Below are 19,747 nucleotides of genomic sequence, written 5' to 3' on the forward strand. Positions count from 1 at the left end.
TTAACTATACACCGAAAAAAGCCGAATGTAAACGACGCAAAAGAATGCGACGGCCGCTCGTACGTTTGTGGATCGTCGGAAATAGCTCATTTGCATACTCGACGCAGATTACGACGGGAACGCCACCCAGCGGACGCCAAAGAATTGCATCTACGATCCGAAGGCGTACGAAGACGTACGCCTGTCGGATCTAACCCAGATGCCGTTGTATCTTGTTTTGAGGATTCAAAACAAAGATACGACGTGGGAAATTTGAAAGTACGCCTGGGTATCAGTAGATACGCCGGCGTACTTTCTTTGTGGATCTGCCCCATGAACTTTAATGGCATCCCAGTCTTAAGGTTCGTACGCAGGATCGGATTTTCCGACAACAAATGTCCGATGGACGTGTTTTGTCAGAAAATCCGACCATTTGTACGCTCCATCAGACAATTGTTGTTGCAATTTCCCGACAACAAATGTTGGATAGCATGCTTTCAAATTTTCCGACAACAAACGTGTGCGGTCGGATTATCCAATCGTGTGAAAACAAGTCCATTAGAAAAAAATCAAAAGTACAAACACGCATGCTCTGATCCAATGCTAACCATAAGACAACATTAGCAGAAGTTGCCCAAAGGGTGGCGATAAAGAGCTGAAAAACCATGTAGTTTCGTGAATGTTGGCTGAAAAAGTTCTGCTGTCTGTATGCAGAACAAGTTCACGGCCAACGCCCTTCGCACAAAATTCCACGGATTTGACTGATGGAAATCCGATTGTGTGTGTGAGGCTTTTGTCCGTAGGGTTCAATATTGAGTTGTCCCCCCCCCCCTTTGCAGCTATAACTGGGAAGGCCATCCACAAGGTTTAGGAGTGTGTCTATGGGAATGTCTGACCATTCTTCCAGAAGCGCATTTGTGAGGTCAGGCGCTGATTTTGGATGAGAAGGCCTGGCTCACAGTCTCCACTTCATCCCAAAGGTGTTCTATTTGGTTGAGGTCAGGACAGTCAAGTTCCTCCACCCCAAACTCACTCATACACGTCTTTATGGACCTTGCTTTGTGCACTGGTCCAAAACATTTGGTGGAGGGGGATTATGGTGGGAGGTTGTTTTTCAGGGGTTGGGTTGGCCCCTTAGTTCCAGTGAAGGGAACTCTTAAGGCTTCATCATACCAAGACATTTTGGACAATTTCATGCTCCCAACTTTGTGGGAACAGTTTGGGGACGGCCCCTTCCTGTTCCAACATGACTGCTCACCAGTGCACAAAGCAAGGTCCATGAAGACATGGATGAGTGAGTTTGGGGTGGAGGAGCTTGACTGGCCTGCACAGAGTCCTGACCTCAACCCGAACATTTTTGGGATGAATTAGAGCGGAGACTGCGCGCCAAGCCTTCTCGTCCAGAAGAATGGTGAAACATTCCCATAGACACACTCCTAAACCTTGTGGACAGCCTTCCCAGAAGAGTTGAAGCTGTTATAGCTGCAAAGGGTGGGCCAACTCAATATTGAACCCTACGGACTAAGACTGGGACGCCATTAAAGTTCAAGTGCGTGTAAAGGCAGGTGTCCCAATACTTTTGACATTATAATGTATGTATATATTGATGCTGATGTAAACGAGACTTCCCAGAGCAATAAGAGGATAAAATGCCCAACACGCCATGTGACCGACCTGAACATTTGTTTCTTGCAGAGTATTTTCTGACCGCCTGGTGGATTCCTCCGACACAGAAGCCTTTATTGGGATCCTGAGCGAAAAACTGGGCTCTCTCTTCGACCTCACCTACCACAACCTGTGTCCCAGCAAAAACCCGCCGGTGTTCGGTAAGTAATATCCAAGCCGACTAGTAGCCAATCGGTGAACTTCACTTGGTAGAAAAAGGCTAAGTAGTACAAAGAACTCTAATGCCGCGTACACACGGTCGGAATTTCCAACGGAAGAGGTCAGATGGGAGCTTTTCGTCGGATATTCCGACCGTGTGTATGACTTTTCCTGTCGGAATTTCTGACAGACTTAGATAGAGAGCAGGTTCTGACTGAGTTTTTCCTGTTGGAAAGAGGTGGGAGGGCGCCGGAGCTGAGCGGAGCCGAATGGCGCCGATCTGCGCCCGTTGGAGCCGTTCGTAATTGCTCGGAAAATCGCAGAGATACTCTGTTTCCGCGGTTTTCCAAGTTCAGCCGAGGTGTCCTCGGCCCCTTCTGAGTGTTTACGAGGCTCTCCAGCGCCCCCTGCCTCTGGCCGCATGCGGTATTGCATGCCATTAAAGACAATGGAGTAGATTCAGAAAGCAATTGCGTCTGCGTATCCAGAGATACGCAGCGTAATTGCTTAGTTGCGCCGGCGTATCGACTTCTCCTGATTCAGAAAGCTCGATACGCCGACTGCAGCCTAAGATATGACTGGCATAAGGCTCTTATGCCGTCGTATCGTAGGCTGCATTCTTACGCTGGCCGCTAGGTGGCGTTCCCGTAGTGGTCAGCGTAGAGTATGCAAATTGCATACTCACGCCGATTCACAACCGTACGCGCGCCCGGCGTTCGCATTTTACGTCGTTTGCGTTCGTCTGTTTCTGCGTAAGGCTGCTCATGCTATTAGCAGGAGCAGCCAATGCTAAGTATACCCGTCGTTCCCGCGTCACGATTTTTGAAAATCACGTCGTTTGCGTAAGTGAATCGTGAATGGCACTGGACGCCATTTACGTTCACGTTGAAGCAAATGACGTCCTTGCGACGTCATTTACCGCAATGCACGTCGGGAAAGTTTCCCGACGGAGCATGCGCACTACGTTCGGCGCGGGAACGCGCCTAATTTAAATGATCCACGCCCCCTACGGGATCATTTAAATTGCGCGCACTTACGCCGGCCAGTTTTACGGAGCGCCCGTGCAAATTACGGAGCTACTGCTTCGTGAATGAAGCGTAGCGCAAGTAATTTACGGAGGCGTAGCGTTAAAACGGTACGCTGCGCCTCCGTAAGAGTGCGCAGCCCTACCTGAATCTACCCCATTGGCCCGGATTCACAAAGCACTTACGCTGACGTATCTCCAGATACGCCGCGTAAGTGCAAATATGCGCCGTCGTATCTATGCGCCGGACTCAGAAACCAAGATACGCCTGAAAATAGGCTTCATCCGACCGACGTAACTTGCCTACACCGGCGTAGAGTGGGCGCATATTTACGCTGGACGTATTTGGCGCTCCCATTGATTTTCTATTCACATATGTAAATGAGGGAGATACGCCGATTCACGAACGTACGTACGTCCGACGCAGTGCGCGTAAAGTCCTACGTCCGGCGTAAAGTTATTCCCCATAGATGAGGCGCAACCCATGCAAAGGTATGGACCAGGGAACACAAGCAGTCGTATTTTACGTAGTTTACGTTGTACGTGAATATGGCTGGGCGTAGGTTACGTTCACGTCGTAGGCAGTGATCGGACGTATCTTAGGGAGTAGTTCCGACATGATTCTGAGCATGCGCACTGGGTTGCGTCCACGGGACGGCGCATGCGCCGTTCGTTATTCGTATATGTCGCTCGGCCCATCATTTGCATGGGGTCACGCCTCATTTGCAAGGCTCACGCCCACTTCCACCTACGTTGGCTTGCGCATAAGAAACCCAGTGAAGATTTGGGAGCAAGTGCTTTGTGAATCCAGTGCTTGCCTCTCTGCGCTGTGTCGGTGTAGCGTAAAGAAGATACGCTACGGCGGCATAAATATGCGCCGATGTATGTGAATCCGGGCCAATGCGGACATTTTTTTTTTCATTTCCATTGACTTCAATGGGGAAACTCCCTTTGATATGCGAGTACTTTGGATTATGAGCATTCTCCGGGAACAGATTATGCTCGTAATCCGAGGTTCCACTGTATATCACAGTCCTTAGATGTGACAGCTGCATTCGTTTTCTTTTTTTCCCCCTTTTTTTATGGGAAGTGGGAACCTTTTTGACAGGTAAGTGCTCCCACTTCCTCAGTTCTTACCTACATGAGAATGACGTCACTCGTCCTCCCCCACTCGCAGCCTCCAAAGATGCTACACATGTTCCAGGAAGCTACAGAACCAGTCTCACTGTGCCACGGGATCTCGCACATGTGCAGCAGGGAGCTGGCCTGTGATTCAACAGGAAGTCACAGCTGGCTCCAAAATCCAACATGGCGGCATCGGGAGCCGCAACAGTGAGAAGAACTGGCTGTGGGAAGACAACATTGGACTCCGGGAACTATTAAGTACGCCAAAATGGAGCAGATGAGAAGATCATGGTTAGGGTAGTTCTATGGTTTGATGCCCCAACCACCATATTTCAATTTTTGTAATTCATCTCCATCTGGGCACAGTGGCACTGCATTGAATGAAGAGGACCCTTTCGGTGCCCGGACAAGGTTCTTTTGCACCCAAGGCAAAAAGACCAACCCCATCTCTCCCCCCATTAAACTACTTCACCAGCACGGCTTCCAAGTTCTGCCCTTTACGTGCCCACCCATTACGCTAAAGCCCAGGGCGTAAGGGGTAGGCAGCTACCTCTTCTGTCACCCCTCCACCCAGCCCTGGACCTCTTGCTTATACTTGCATTCACTCCTTTTCTTTTCTGCAGGTGATTTTATGCGGGAGCCCCGCGTGTACGAAGACATCACCGACTTTGGCACTTTGAAAAAATTCATGATGACCCAGCAGGAGGAACTGACTCAGCAGCCCGGGACCGCGGCTAAGAAACTCGTCCTGTTCACTGACGCCATCCAACACGGTGCGTTGCGAATGCCCATTTGCACAAATAATTATGGGCAGGGTCATGTGTGGCTTAATGGATCAACGCATTTCGCAGTGTTATTGCTTTTATCAGGATCCACGCATGTATTTTACCAGATGATATGGCAATAACACTGCGAAACGCGTCGATCCATTATGCCAGCTTGGAATCATTAACTTGTGTTTGTTACAGTCAAAACAATATGGTAATTATTGTGTTTTGATGGATGTTTTTAATGTCTTTTTAAGAATGTAATAAAGTTTTATATGTCCCTGATAAGGCACATTTAAAGTCCAGTTTAATTTTGTTCTGAACACTCATGCCATACAATGCTATATGCAGAACAAGGGGTGGGAATGGTGCCTTTGGGGTCTGCAGCAGGGTCACCAGGACAGTCACGCTTTTCACTAAGCTGTCCCAGGATGGCGACATCCAGCGCAGGGCCCGGGAACCAATACCATGCCCTTCTGATCCCAGTATTGTGCCCTCCTGTTTCCAGTATTGTGCCCTCATGATCCCCCTTTTACTGTGCCCTCCTGATCCCAGTATTGTGCCCTCCTGATCCCCCTGTACTTTGCCCTTCTGATCCCAGTATTGTGCCCTTCTGATCCCAGTATTGTGCCCTCCTGATCCTCCCTGTACGGTGCCCTCCTGATCCGAGAATTGGACCCTTCTGACCCCCCCTGTACTGTGCCCTCCTGATCCCAGTACTGTGCCCTCCTTATCCCCCTAGTACTGTGCCCTTCTGATCCCCCCTGTACTGTACCCTCCTGATCCCAGTGTTGTGCCCTCCTGATTCCCCTGTACTGTGCTCTCCTGATCCCAGAATTGTGCCCTCCTGATCCCCCCCTCCCTGTACTATGCCCACCTGATCACCCCCTGTACTGTGCCCTCCTGATCCCAGTAGTGTGCTCTCCTGATCCCTCCTGTACTGTGCCCTCCTGATCCCAGTATTGTTCCCTCCTGATCCCCCTGTACTGTGCCCTCCTGATACCAGTAGTGTGCTCTCCTGATCCCTCCTGTACTGTGCCCTCCTGATCCCGGTATTGTTCCCTCCTGATCCCCCTGTACTGTGCCCTCCTGATCCCAGTATTGTTCCCTCCTGATTCCCCTGTACTGTGCCCTCCTGATCCCAGTATTGTGCTCTCCTGATCCCTCCTGTACTGTGCCCTCCTGATCCCAGTATTGTTCCCTCCTGATCCCCCCTGACTGTACTGTTCCCTCCTAATCCCAGTATTGTGCCCTCCTGATCCCCCCTGTACTGTGCCCTCCTGATCCCAGTACTGTGCCCTCCTGATCCCCCCCCTGTAATGGGTGGGCCCTCCTGATCCCCCCCTGTACTGTGCCCTCCTGATCCCAGTGTTGTGCCCTCCTGACCCAACCCCCCCCCCCTCTCCCCCTGTACTGTGCCCTCCTGATCCCAGTATTTTGCCCTCCAGATCCCCCTTGTATTGTTGTTCATTTCCATTTAATTTAATTGTTTTATTTTTTTCAGGGAATTTGGAAATTAGAACATTCGAAAAATTTAAAAATTCAGAATTAGATAATTTGAAAATTCAGAAATGAGAAAATTCGGAATGCGAAAATTTGGAAATTTCGAAAATTCAGAAATGAGAAAATTCAGAAATGAGAAAATTCGGAATGCGAAAATTTGGAAATTAGAAAATTCAGAAATCAAAAAATTTGAAAATCAAAAAATAACAAGGGAAAAGCCGAAAATTCGAAAATCAAAAAATTCAACTAACTATTAAATTATAGATATTGGAATTTCCTTTCAAATGTGTCTGTTAGTGAACGTAACATAGACAAATTTATCTGAAAATACGAATTATCCGAAATAAAGAATGCCGCATCTAAACAAATGGAACGAAACAAAATAATAAATAATAATAATGTATTATTATTATTATTGTTATTTAATATTATTAATTTGTTATGTTCCATTCGTTTAGATACGGCATTCATTATTAATTTGTAACTTCAGATAAATTCATATTCGTTACGTTCACTAACAGACAAATTTGAAAGGAAATTCCAGTACCTATAGTTTAATAGTTAGTACCAGTAATAGTTAAGTTATTATTAGTTGGTTATTATTTCAGATTTTGGGGTTTTTACATTTTCTGATTTTTTGTTTTTATTTTCAGATTTTCATTTTTTTTTTAATTTTTGGATTTGTATTATTATTTTTGGATTTCTGGATGTTTGAATTTTCGAATTCCCAATTTTAGAATGTTTGAATTTCCAAAATTTTAAATTTTTGAATTTCCAAAATTGTGAATTTTAGAATTTCCAAAATTATGAGTATTTGTAAAAAATCAGTAATCTTTTAATTACTGATTTTTTCCAAATACTCATAATTTTGGAAATTCTAAAATTCACAATTTTGGAAATTCAAAAATATTTTTTTTTAGATATTTCGAACATTCTAAAATTTGGCCCGGATTCAGGTACGACTTGCGCATTATTTGCGGAGGCACAGGGCAACGATTTTGCCCTACGCCCCCGCAAATAATTTGCGCTGCCCTCGATTCACGGAGCAGTAGCTCCGTAAATTGCGAGGGCGCGCCGGCAAAATTGCCCGGCGTAAGCACGCGCAATGTAAATGATCCCGCCGGGGGCGGGAATCATTTAAATTATATATATATATATATATTCGCCAGCACACCAGGGATCATAACGTCCAAAGATTTAATGCATATCTATTATTTCAAAAAGAGCAACGTTTCGAGGCCACGCAGGACCTCTTCGTCAGGCAAAAAGATACAAACACAATAAAGCAAACAAATATATAAGAAGCTGTCACCAATGAAAATCTTTGAAAAATAAAACCCACCCACCCCAAACACCTCCTCCCTCTACCCACCCATCCAATCAGAAGTCTACATCAGGTATGTTATGTAAGCACCTATTAGTGATCAGTTAATCACAAACAGGCATGAGCAAAGAGTCACATGGGGTACATACCCCCAGCTGTGTTCACAGTCAAAACAGCGATCACATAGCTGCTCAATTGTACATTGTCAGAAAAAATGTATAAATCCCATACCTGCAAAAGGAGCTATCCATGTACCCCTCCGCTGTGTCATCGATCGTAATCAAGCCTCGCTGTCACATAGACCTGAGCTGTTAAACTGCGCTCTCGTTGGCCCCTTGTAACATGTGACGTAGGCTTGCTTTCCAAGCCTCACTGTCACATTGGTCGAAGCTGATTGGCTGAGCCGACGTATGACGCGCCGACGTCATTATCTCTATGGCGACGGCGGCCGCACAATGACGCTGACTGCAATTTTGCAGACTGTTATTGGCTGAGGGATACCACAGGACAGCACACGTGGTATCAGCTGTGCGATCGGGATTACGATCGATGACACAGCGGAGGGGTACATGGATAGCTCCTTTTGCAGGTATGGGATTTATACATTTTTTCTGACAATGTACAATTGAGCAGCTATGTGATCGCTGTTTTGACTGTGAACACAGCTGGGGGTATGTACCCCATGTGACTCTTTGCTCATGCCTGTTTGTGATTAACTGATCACTAATAGGTGCTTACATAACATACCTGATGTAGACTTCTGATTGGATGGGTGGGTAGAGGGAGGAGGTGTTTGGGGTGGGTGGGTTTTATATTTCAAAGATTTTCATTGGTGACAGCTTCTTATATATTTGTTTGCTTTATTGTGTTTGTATCTTTTTGCCTGACGAAGAGGTCCTGCGTGGCCTCGAAACGTTGCTCTTTTTGAAATAATAGATATGCATTAAATCTTTGGACGTTATGATCCCTGGTGTGCTGGCGAATATATATATATATGATTTGCTTTCCGGTTCCCAGCCGGTGATCGTTTCAGCACCCTTTTACTACTTGGCCATTTTGCCGGAAGGTGTGCAATCGGAATATTTTTGAAATCATTTAAATTAGGCGCGCTCCCGCGCCGAGCGTACAGCGCATGCTCCGTCGGGAAACTTTCCCGACGTGCATTGCGGCAAATGACGTCGCAAGGACGTCATTTGCTTCAAAGTAAACGTGAATGGCGTCCAGCGCCATTCACGATTCACTTACGCAAACTACATAAATTTGAACGTCGCGACGCGGGGACGCCGGGTATCCTATAGCATTGGCTGTGCCTGCTATTAGGATGTGTAACGTTACGCGAAACCCGACGTACGCAAACTACGTAATTTGCATACGCAGGGCTCGCGCAACGTTGTGAATCGGTGTTAGTATGCAATTTGCATACTATACACAGATCACAATGGGAGCGCCCCCTAGCGGTCATCGCTAGAATGCAGCCTAAAATCTGCGTGGCATAAAAGCCTTATGCCACGCAGATTTTAGGCTGCAGTCGGCGTAACGAGTTCTCTGAATCAGGAGAACTCGTTACGCCGGCGCAAGTCAGCAATTGCGCTGCGTAACTATGGTTACGCAGGCGCAATTGCTACCTGAATCTGGACCTTTGTTCATTCGGAATTTTGCGAATGAACAAATTTGTTAAAAAACTCATTCAGAACTAAACGAATTGCACATGTCTATTTACAACCACTTTAACACAACGCACGTTAATGCACCCCAAAAATGTAAAAGTGCCTTTCCTCTTTATTATTAAATAATGATTGGTGTGTATTGTTTCTGCTCACATTTGTTCATTACAAATAAAGGCTGTACTTCACCTCAATCACAGCAACCAATCAGAATCTATTGCCTTGAATTAGGCGAATTCTGATTGGCTCCTGGGTTTTGGATATTACTATTACTCCTTGTCCTTGAACGTGTTTATTTTGATGGTGTCCAAGCAGAGAATAAATCTTATTTTGTGTCTTTTTTGCAGTGACCAGAATTGTGCGTGTGATTGGCCAGCCACGGGGGAACATGTTACTGGTCGGTATTGGCGGTAGCGGGCGGCAGAGTCTTGCGCGGCTGGCGTCCTATATCTGTGAATACAAAGTCTTCCAGCTGGAGGTGACGCGTGGATACCGCCGGCAAGAGTTTCGCGAAGGTGAGGGGGCAAATGGCTGTAAAGAGAACCTGTCCTCTTTTCTGTACTTCGCTAATGAGGTGGAAGAACATTGCTGCCAGGCTGGATGTATTTCCTGGAGGAGGTTGGCAATGGAAGGCTCCATGTTTTTCTGATTACGGGTCTCCTTTAAAGTGTATCTAAAAACAAGAAAAGAAATGTAATATAGTAGAGCTTTGCAGTGTGGCTGCACCAGGGGCGGACTGACAACTCATGGGGCCCCCGGGCAATAGAAGATTATGGGGCCCCCGGGCTTACAGATGGCCACCAAGCCAGGAGGCAGTGCAGAGGCGGGGCAGCTAAAATCTCAGGATTTTCACATCAAAAGCATGTCGGTTTTGGACATATCAGGGACAGATGTAAAAAAAACACAGATTTTGACATACTGTCCCTGGTTTTAATGAGCCTGGCAACCCTGATGGGGCCCCCTAGTGGCATGGGGCCCTCGGGCAGTGCCCGAGTGCCTCAATGGTCAGCCTGCCCCTGGGCTGCACTAGTTTTCCTTATTTAGTGCTTTTTTTGTTTGTTTTCACCCGTGATCCTGCCAGGAAAAACTTCCTTCCTAGGGCGACAACACATATTTATCATATCCATGGAGGAGCAATGTTGTCAGCCTTCCACAGGACTACAGAACGCCTTCTCCATAGAATAAAGGGGAGGTGTTTTGTAGTCCTGGGGTTGATTTACTAAGGCCAGGTTTCCACTAGTGCGACTCGGGTCGCATGACAAGTCATACCCCATGATTTCCAATGAGCATCGTTCATATTTGTGCGACTTCAAAGTAGTCCCTGCACTACTTTGGTCCCACTTTGATGCGACTTGAGGTCCATAGACCTCTAGAATACACAGGCATTGTTTCAAGTCGCATCAAAATCATAAAAAAAATTGCCGCCAAAATCGTGCAACTTTCAGGTCACAATAGTGGAAACCTATCCTTGAACTGGAGAATGCAAAAGCTGGTGCAGCTGTGCATAGTAGCCAATCAGCTTCCATTTTTTTTTGCTGCAACGCATCACAACCGCGCAGTATCGGGACCAAAATAGTGACACTTTACCGCCACTGCACCTCCCACCCCAGTGTGAAAGGGGCCTAAGAGAAGTTGATAGTTGTGGTCTACATGTGAGTTAAAGGGGTTGTAAAGGTAAATGTTTTTTCACCTTAACCACTTAAGGACCGCCTCCTGCATATATACGTCAGCAAAATGGCACGGCTGGGCACATGTTCGGACCGGCGACCCGGTCCGAAAGTCCGTGACCGCGGGTCTCGCGGACCCGATCGCCGCTGGAGTCCCGCGATCGGTCCCCGGAGCTGAAGAACGGGGAGAGCCGTGTGTAAACACGGCTTCCCCGTTCTTCACTGTGGCGGCTGCATCGATCGTGTCATCCCTTTTATAGGGGGACACAATCGATGACGTCACACCTACAGCCACACCCCCTACAGTTGTAAACACACTTCAGGTCACACATAACCCCATCAGCGCCCCCTGTGGTTAACTCCCAAACTGCAATTGTCATTTTCACAATAAACAATGCATTTTAAATGCATTTTTTGCTGTGAAAATGACAATGGTCCCAAAAATGTGTCAAAATTGTCCGAGATGTCCGCCATAATGTCGCAGTCATGAAAAAAATCGCTGATCGCCGCCATTAGTAGTAAAAAAAATTAAAAATTATAAAAATGCAATAAAACTATCCCCTATTTTGTAAACGCTATAAATTTTGCGCAAACCAACCGATAAACACTTATTGCGATTTTATTTACCAAAAATAGGTAGAAGAATACGTATCGGCCTAAACTGAGGAAAAAATTAAATTTTTTATATATTTTTGGGGGATATTTATTATGTAAAAAATATTGCATTTTTTTCAAAATTGCTGCTCTATTTTTGTTTATAGCGCAACAAATAAAAGCAGCAGAGGTGATCAAATACCACCAAAAGAAAGCTCTATTTGTGGGAAAAAAAGGACGCCAATTTTGTTTGGGAGCCACGTCGCACGACCGCGCAATTGTCAGTTAAAGCGACGCAGTGCCGAAACGCAAAAAGGGGCAAGGTCCTTTAGCTGCATTTTGGTCCGGGTCTTAAGTGGTTAATGCATCCTATGCATTAAGGTGAAAAAACATCCGATGGTACCAGCCCCCCCGAGCCCCCATTTTACTTACCTGACCCTTCGAAAGTCCCGCGCGCGTCCCTGTGATCTTCTTCGGTTTCCAGCCTGGCCGTTGATTGGCTAGGCTGGGAGGATTGATGGCAGCGCAGCCATTGGCTGGCGCTGCTGGCGATCACAGCGGATGACGCGGCGTGCCGGGGGGCGGGGCCGAGTGATACAGTCGGCGGCTATGCCCGCCGATGTATCACAGGAGCGCGCTCGCAAAAGCTTTCTACCATGCAAGCTCGCTCGCATGAAGGTAGAAAGCTTTTGCGAGGAGGAGCCGAGACAGCCGCCGAGGGACCCCAGAAGACCGGGTTAGGGGACACTCTGTGCAAAACGAGCTGCACAGTGGAGGTAAGTATAACATGTTTGTTATTTTAAAAAAAAAATGTTTTGCCTTTAGTGACCCTTTAAGCTAACATTTTGGGACAAGCCTTCTTTTATAGTATAGAGTTATGATACACAATAATTCCTTCCCTTCTTTTTTTACATCTCTATGTGCTCCTTTCTCTCTCTCAGACATCAAAAAACTGTACCGGCTGGCCGGTGTAGACGGGCGCCCCTCTGTCTTCCTCCTGACCGATACCCAAATCACAGAGGAGGCTTTTCTGGAGGACGTCAACAACATCCTGAGCTCCGGAGAGGTCCCCAACCTGTACAAGGCGGATGAGTTTGAGGAGGTACCTTTGTGTGTGGTGCAGGCTAGACATGTGCAATTTGTTTTGTTTCTAATTCGTTTTTTTACGAAAATTCGGAAATTCGTTAATTACGAATTTTCGTATTTACAAATTTTTTTATTTACGAATTTTCGTATTTCCGATTTTTTTTTAATATCCAAATTTTCGTATTTCGGAAATTCGGATTTTCGGAAATAAGAAAAAATTTTGAATTTTCGAATTTTAAAATTTTCGAATTTTAAAATATTTCCATTTTCGAATTTTTAAAATTTTCGAATTTTTCAATTTTCGAATTTTTCACTTTTCCAATTTCGAATTTTTCAGATTTTGAATTTTTCGAATTTGGAATTTTTCAATTTTCGAATTTTCCAATTTTCGAATTTTTAAATTTTCGTATTTCCGAATTTCGAAAATTCGTTTTTCCGAACTTCGTTTTTCCGAATTTCGAAAATTCTTTTTTTTTTTTTTCAATATTTCTAAATTTTCATTTTCGAATTTCGAATTTTTCAATTTTCGAAGTTTCGTATTTCCGAATTTTGGTATTTCCGAATATTTTCGTATTTCCGAATTTTCGTATTACGAAAATTGAAAATTTCGGAAATTGAAAAATTCGAAAATTGAAATTTCGAAAATTGAATAATTCGAAAATTTAAAAATTTGAAATTCAAATTTTTCAATTTTCGAAATTTCAAATTTCGAATTTTTCACATTTCGAATTTTCAAATTTTTCATTTTTAAATTATCGAATTTTTCCAATTTTCGTATTTCCGAATTTCGAAATTTCGAAAATTGAACAATTCGAAAAATCGAAGTTCGAAAATTGAAAAATGTTTCAAATTTCTAATTTTTCAATTTCCGAATTTCGAATTTTCGTATTTACAAATTTTCGTATTTACGAGTTTCGAAAATTCGAAATAGAAAAATGTGAAAATTGAAAAATTTCGACTTTTTCATTCGTTTCATTCGTTTTTTTCGGAAATTCGGAAAAATTATTTTTTCCGTTTTTTGCTTTTTCGGAAATCCAAAAATTTCCCGAATTTACAAAAAAAGCAAAAAAACGAATAAAACAAAACTTTGTTTTCGACATTTCCAAACGAATAAAAAAAGAATGAAACAAAAACGAAAAAAAAAGAATTTTTCGAATTTCCCGAATTTACAAAAAAAAAAAATGAAAATAACATAAACTAAAAAAACGAACTTTTTGGCAGTGCACATGTCTAGTGCAGGCCTCTTCCTGTTGTGTACATGTACAGTATCTCACGTAAGTACACCCCTCACATTTTTATAAATACTTTATTCTATCTTTTCATGTGACAAAAATATTTGACACTTAGGCCCAGATTCTCAAAACAGATACGACGGCGCATCTCCAGATACGCCGTCGTATCTATGCGACTGATTCTTAGAATCAGTTACGCATAGATATGCATTAGATCCGACAGGCGTAAGTCTCTTACGCCGTCGGATCTTAACTGCAATCTTTTTTGTTTCCCGCTAGGTGGTGCTTCCGTCGATTTCCCCGTCGAGTATGCAAATTAGCTAGATACGCAAATTCCTGAACGTACGCGCGGCCAACGCAGTAAAGTTACGACGTTTACGTTAGGCTTTTCCGGGCGTAAAGTTGCCCCTGGGTCTATGAGGCGCAGCCAATGTTAAGTATGGCCGTCAGTCGTCCCTGAATGGGGCTGGACGTCATTTACGTTCACGTCGAAACCAATGACGTACTTGCGACGTCATTTGGAGCAATGCACACTGGGATATTTTAGGGACGGCGCATGCGCAGTTCGTTCGGCGCGGGGACGCACTTCATTTAAAGGAAACGCGCCCCCCTACCCGCTGAATTTGAATTCCGCCGGGTGATTTACGCTACGCCGCCGCAACTTGAACAAAGCACTTGCCTGAAAAACTTGCGGTGGTGTAACGTAAATGAGATACGTTACGCCCGCACAATTTTGCGCCCATCTACGTGAATCTGGGCCTTAGGGCTCAATTTGGACATTTTCACTCAGGGGTGTACTCACTTTTGTTGCCAGCGGTTTAGACATGAATGGCTGTGTGTTGAGATATTTTGAGGGGACAGCAAATTTACACTGTTATACAAGCTGTACACTCACTACACAACATTGTAGCAAAGTGTCATTTCTTCAGTGTTGTCACATGAAAAGATGGAAGAAAATATTTACACAAATGTGAGGGGTGTACTTACTTTTGTGATATACTTGTATAAGAGGTGTCAGCTCTTCAATTATTAAAACAGAACTTCAGTTAACTTGATTGTAGCTCTGTCTCCCTCCACCAGCGCTGCCATTTTCGATAGTCCGAGGCATGCACAGATGTACCGCAGTGCATAATAGAACCCCAATTTCAATAAAGTTGGGACGATGTATAAAATTTACATAAAAACAGAATGCAGTGATTTACAAATCTCATAAGCCTGTATTTTATTCACAATAGAAAACACATGAAATGTTTAAACTGAGAAAATAGACTATTTTAAGATAAAAATACAGTCATTTTGAAGTTGATGGCAGCAACACGTCTCAAAAAAGTTGGGGTGGAGCCATGTTTAGCACAGTGCAGCATCCTCTCTATTTTCACCAACACTCTGTAACTGTCTGGGAACTGAGGGGACAAGTTGCTGGAGTTTTGGAAGAGATCTCAATGGACCCTTTCACAATGAGTCCTGCAAGCAGCATCTTTGGAGCAGCTTTTGAGCGCTGAAAAAAACGCTCCAAAAACGCCCCTCTCCATTGAAATGAATTAAAAAGCGCTGTAAAAACGCCTTACCCTTTCACACTGAGGCGTTGCACTGGCGGGGCGTTGAGAAAAGTCCTACAAGCAGCATCTTTGGAGCAGCTTTTGGGCGCTGAAAAAAACGCTCCAAAAACGCCCCTCTCCATTGAAATGAATTAAAAAGCGCTGTAAAAACGCCTTACCCTTTCACACTGAGGCACTGCAAAAAACGCCCTAAAACTTTAGGGTCTTAGCCGTGCTTTACCAGCACATTGGGATTGCAGATGAGGCTTCGCTTGAATAACGCTGTAATAACGCTCGAAAAACGCTTAAATAACGCTCAAAAAACGCCCCAGTGTGAAAGGGGCCTTAGTGCTATACACTAACTAATCCTTCTTTTCTATTGCCCTGTAGATCCGGAGCATTCTACAAGAGAAGGCTAAAGAGGAGGGTGTCCCAGACAATCCTGAGAGCCTCTTTAACTTTCTGATTGAGAGAGTGCGGAACAATCTTCACATCGTTCTGTGTATGAGCCCCGTGGGAGATCCTTTCAGGTGAGGAGAGTTTGCTTAGGGAAGAGACTATAATGGATTACATCCAACCCTCTTCATATGTGATCAAAGATAGACCGGTGGTGTTTGGAGTCCATCTGCTCTCATACAATTGTTAACTGTTATATAAGATATACCTTCTCCTATATGTGACTGGGGACATATACACTATATTACCAAAAGTATTGGGACGCCGGCCTTTACATGAGACTTTGCTCTAATTCATCCCAAAGGTGTTCTATCGGGTTGAGGTCAGGACTCTGTGCAGGCCAGTCAAGTTCCTCCTCCCCAAAATCGCTCATCCATGTCTTTATGGACCTTGCTTTGTGCACTGGTCCAAATAATTTGGTGTAGACATGTGCATTCGTTTTCGTCCGAATTTCGGGGATTTTCGCGTTCATGTTAACAAACAATAACGAACGTTCAGAATCCGAAATCTGAAAGATCAGACATAAAAAATGCTTTATTTTCGTTTTGTTGTGACAACAGTTCAATATAGATCAGGGCTCAAAATTTCAAGTCCTGTGCTACTAGCCAGGCCTTAAGGGTTAAGGCAACCAATCCCTACCCTGCACCACCCCTAATTCTGCCCCTAAACACGCCCTCAAATTATCTCATGAAATGACACTTGCATGTTTTATGCCAAATTAAGTTACAAACATTATCAGTGCATCCACACCTGTGCCCACCATTGCAGCCTCTGCCCACCATTGCAGCCTCTGCCCACTGTGCCCACCATTGCAGCCTCTGCCCACTGTGCCCACCATTGCAGCCTTAGCCCACTGTGCCCACCATTGCAGCATTTACGCACTGTGCCCACCATTGCAGCCTTTACGCACTGTGCCCACCATTGCAGCCTTTACGCACTGTGCCCACCATTTCAGCCTTTACTCACTGTGCCCACGATTGTAGCCTCTGCTCACCTGTGCAGAGGATAGCCCCAGGGGAAGAGGAGCTGGGAGTGGGGGGAGCGCGGGTACCACCGGCATGCAGGGATTGATTGGGAGCCGTTCTCCCATCGATCACCCCGGGGAAGAGAAAAGCCGCGGGATTACATAGCTGATAACCCGCTGTTACAGCTGACTTTACATTGCAGCTCCCTCCGCTCCGCTCGTGGTTACACACAGCCCCGCCTCCTGACCCCGTGCCTGTATCAGATTGACAGAATGAAAGTCCAATGCTGGGACGTGTTCTGTCTATATGATACAGGCACGGGGTCAGGAGGCAGGGCTGTGTGTAACCGCGAGCGGAGGGAGCTGCAATGTAAAGTCAGCTGTAACAGCGGGTTATCAGCTATGTAATCCTGCGGCTTTTCTCTTCCCGGGGTGATTGATGGGAGAACGGCTCCCGATCAATCCCCGCATGCCGGCGGTACCCGCGCTCCCCCCCCCCCCACTCCCAGCTCCCCGCCAGAAACGATTTTGCACTCGCAAAATGCGAGTAGGCGAGGGGAAAATTTTGAGGGCTGATATAGATAGAAGATTCGTCATGACGGTGACAATAGTAATCTGTGTCTTTCGAACCTGCGGTCGAATGTGCCTAACCTAACTCCATTAGTCCAAGATTATACGACATAGAGAGAAAAGATTAGACATTATAGAGACATGAAGATTCAACGAAGCAGCTAAAAACATACGATCGCCACAAACGGACATTTATGGTGAAATGCTCCGCCCATAGGCTATAGATGAATTCTAATGTTGGTTGACTAGTAATAATAACTGCCCCCTAACAGTAAGAATCACTTCCTAGGGAACACTTAACCCCTGTAGTGCACCTAGTCGTTAACCCCTTCACTGCCAGTGTAATTTTTTACAGTAATCAGTGAATTTTATAGCACTGATCGCTGTAAAAATGTAAATGGTGTCAAAAGTGTCCGATGTGTCCGCCATAATGTCGCAGTCCCGATAAAAATCGCTGATCGCTGCTATTACTAGTAAAAAAAAAAATATTAATAAAAATGCCATAAAACCATCCCCTATTTTGTAGAGGCTATACATTTTGCGCAAACCAATAAATAAACGCTTATTGCGATTTTTTTTTTACCAAAAATATAAAGAAGAATACGTATCGTCCTAAACTGTGGAAAACAAAATGTTATATATTTTTGGGGGATATTTATTATAGCAAAAAGTCAAAAATATTGAATTTTTTATCAAAATTGTCGCTCTTTTTTTGTTTATAGCGCAAAAAATAAAAATCACAGAGGTGATCAAATACCACCAAAAGAAATCTCTATTTTTGGGGAAAAAGGGACGCCAATTTCTTTTGGGAGCCACGTCGCACGACTGCGCAATTGTCAGTTAAAGCGACGCAGTGTCGAATCGCAAAAAGTGGCCCGGTCTTTGACCACCAAAATGGCCCGGGGCTTAAGTGGTTAATAAATATAATTATTACTAGTTTCATACAACATTAGAATTCTACTATAGCTTGTGGGCGGAGCATTTGATGTACGATTGCAGCGTCAAATCTTTTAGCTGCTTCGTCGAATCTTCTTATGACTTTCAACAGTCACCATAAGCCTTCAATTAACAGATTCGATCTTAATTCGGATTTTCGGACGAATGCGTTTTTTTTAACGAAACTAAATAAATAAAAACAAATTTTGGGAGTAACTAAATAAATGTATTTTTCGAACGAAAACAACATTTTACAGGGCACAGTGGCATCAATGGGCACAGTGGCGACAAAGGGCACAGTGGTGACAAAGGGCACAGTGGCAACAAAGGGCACAGTGGTGACAATGGGCACAGTGGCAACGATTAAAGGGCACAGTGCCATGCACAGTGGCAAAAATGGGCACAGTGGTGACAACGGGCACAGTGGCAACAATTAAAGGGCACAGTGACATGCACAGTGGCATCAATGGGCACAGTGGGGACAATGGGCACAGTGGCAACAATTAAAGGGCACAGTGGCAAAAATGGGCACAGTGGTGACAATGGGCACAGTGGCAACAATTAAAGGGCACAGTGACATCAATGGGCACAGTGGCAACAATGGGCACAGTGGCGACAATTAAAGGGCACAGTAGTGACAATTGGCACAGTGGCGACAATTGAGGGGCACAGTGGCTGCGTTTGATGGCATGGCACAGTGGTGACAATTGATGGCACAGTGGCTGCATTTGATGGCATGGCACAGTGGCTGCGTTTGATGGCATGGCAAAGTGACTGCGTTTAATGGCATGGCACAGTGGTGCGAATTGATGGCATAGTGACTGCATTTGATGGCATGGCACAGTGGTGATAATTGATGGCACAGTGGCTGCGTTTGATGGCATGGCACAGTGGTGACGATGGCACAGTGGCTGCGTTTGATGGCATGGCACAGTGGTGACAATTGATGGCACAGTGGCTGCGTTTGATGGCATGGCACAGTGGTGACAATTGATGGCACAGTGGCTGCGTTTGATGGGCACAGTGAGGCTGCTTTTTTTTTGTTTGTTTTTTTTTTGTTTGTTTTTTGACAATTTCATGCTCCCAACTTTGTGGGAAGAGTTTGGGGACGGCCCCTTCCTGTTCCAACATGACTGCTCACCAGTGCACAAAGCAAGGTCCATACATGGATGAGCGAGTGACATATGACAGTATTATCAAATAATACAAATCTGGAGTATCTTCAGATCTTTCACATGTGTGTCCTGATGCATCTCAATGTGAAGACAGTATTTTTGTGTCCTCTTCTGTTGCAGGAACCGCATCCGCCAGTATCCAGCACTGGTCAACTGCACCACCATTGACTGGTTCTCCGAGTGGCCACAGGAAGCTCTGCTGGAGGTGGCCGAAAGATACCTGGAAGGAGTGGAGCTAGGAAACGTGGAGGGGGTGAGTTTGACTTTCAGCCTGAAAATGGCTCTAATGGGTGAAGCTGGTGGTGAGTAATTATTTTCT

The 19,747-nt window shown here is 44.9% G+C and overlaps 1 protein-coding gene across 1 annotated transcript in view; it reads left to right on the plus strand.

The window, feature by feature from the left end:
• The window catches only part of DNAH2 (dynein axonemal heavy chain 2), a 402,999-nt gene that overhangs the window by 279,342 nt on the left and 103,910 nt on the right, over positions 1 to 19,747 (plus strand). The window contains exons 53-58 of the mRNA XM_040346833.1: positions 1,675 to 1,805; positions 4,576 to 4,725; positions 9,558 to 9,725; positions 12,413 to 12,573; positions 15,718 to 15,857; positions 19,549 to 19,681. Coding sequence (XP_040202767.1) covers positions 1,675 to 1,805; positions 4,576 to 4,725; positions 9,558 to 9,725; positions 12,413 to 12,573; positions 15,718 to 15,857; positions 19,549 to 19,681 — 883 coding nt within the window. The remainder of the gene's footprint in view (positions 1 to 1,674; positions 1,806 to 4,575; positions 4,726 to 9,557; positions 9,726 to 12,412; positions 12,574 to 15,717; positions 15,858 to 19,548; positions 19,682 to 19,747) is intronic.

This window comes from Rana temporaria, chromosome 3 (assembly GCF_905171775.1).
Source record: "Rana temporaria chromosome 3, aRanTem1.1, whole genome shotgun sequence".
Classification (NCBI taxonomy): Eukaryota; Metazoa; Chordata; class Amphibia; order Anura; family Ranidae; genus Rana; species Rana temporaria.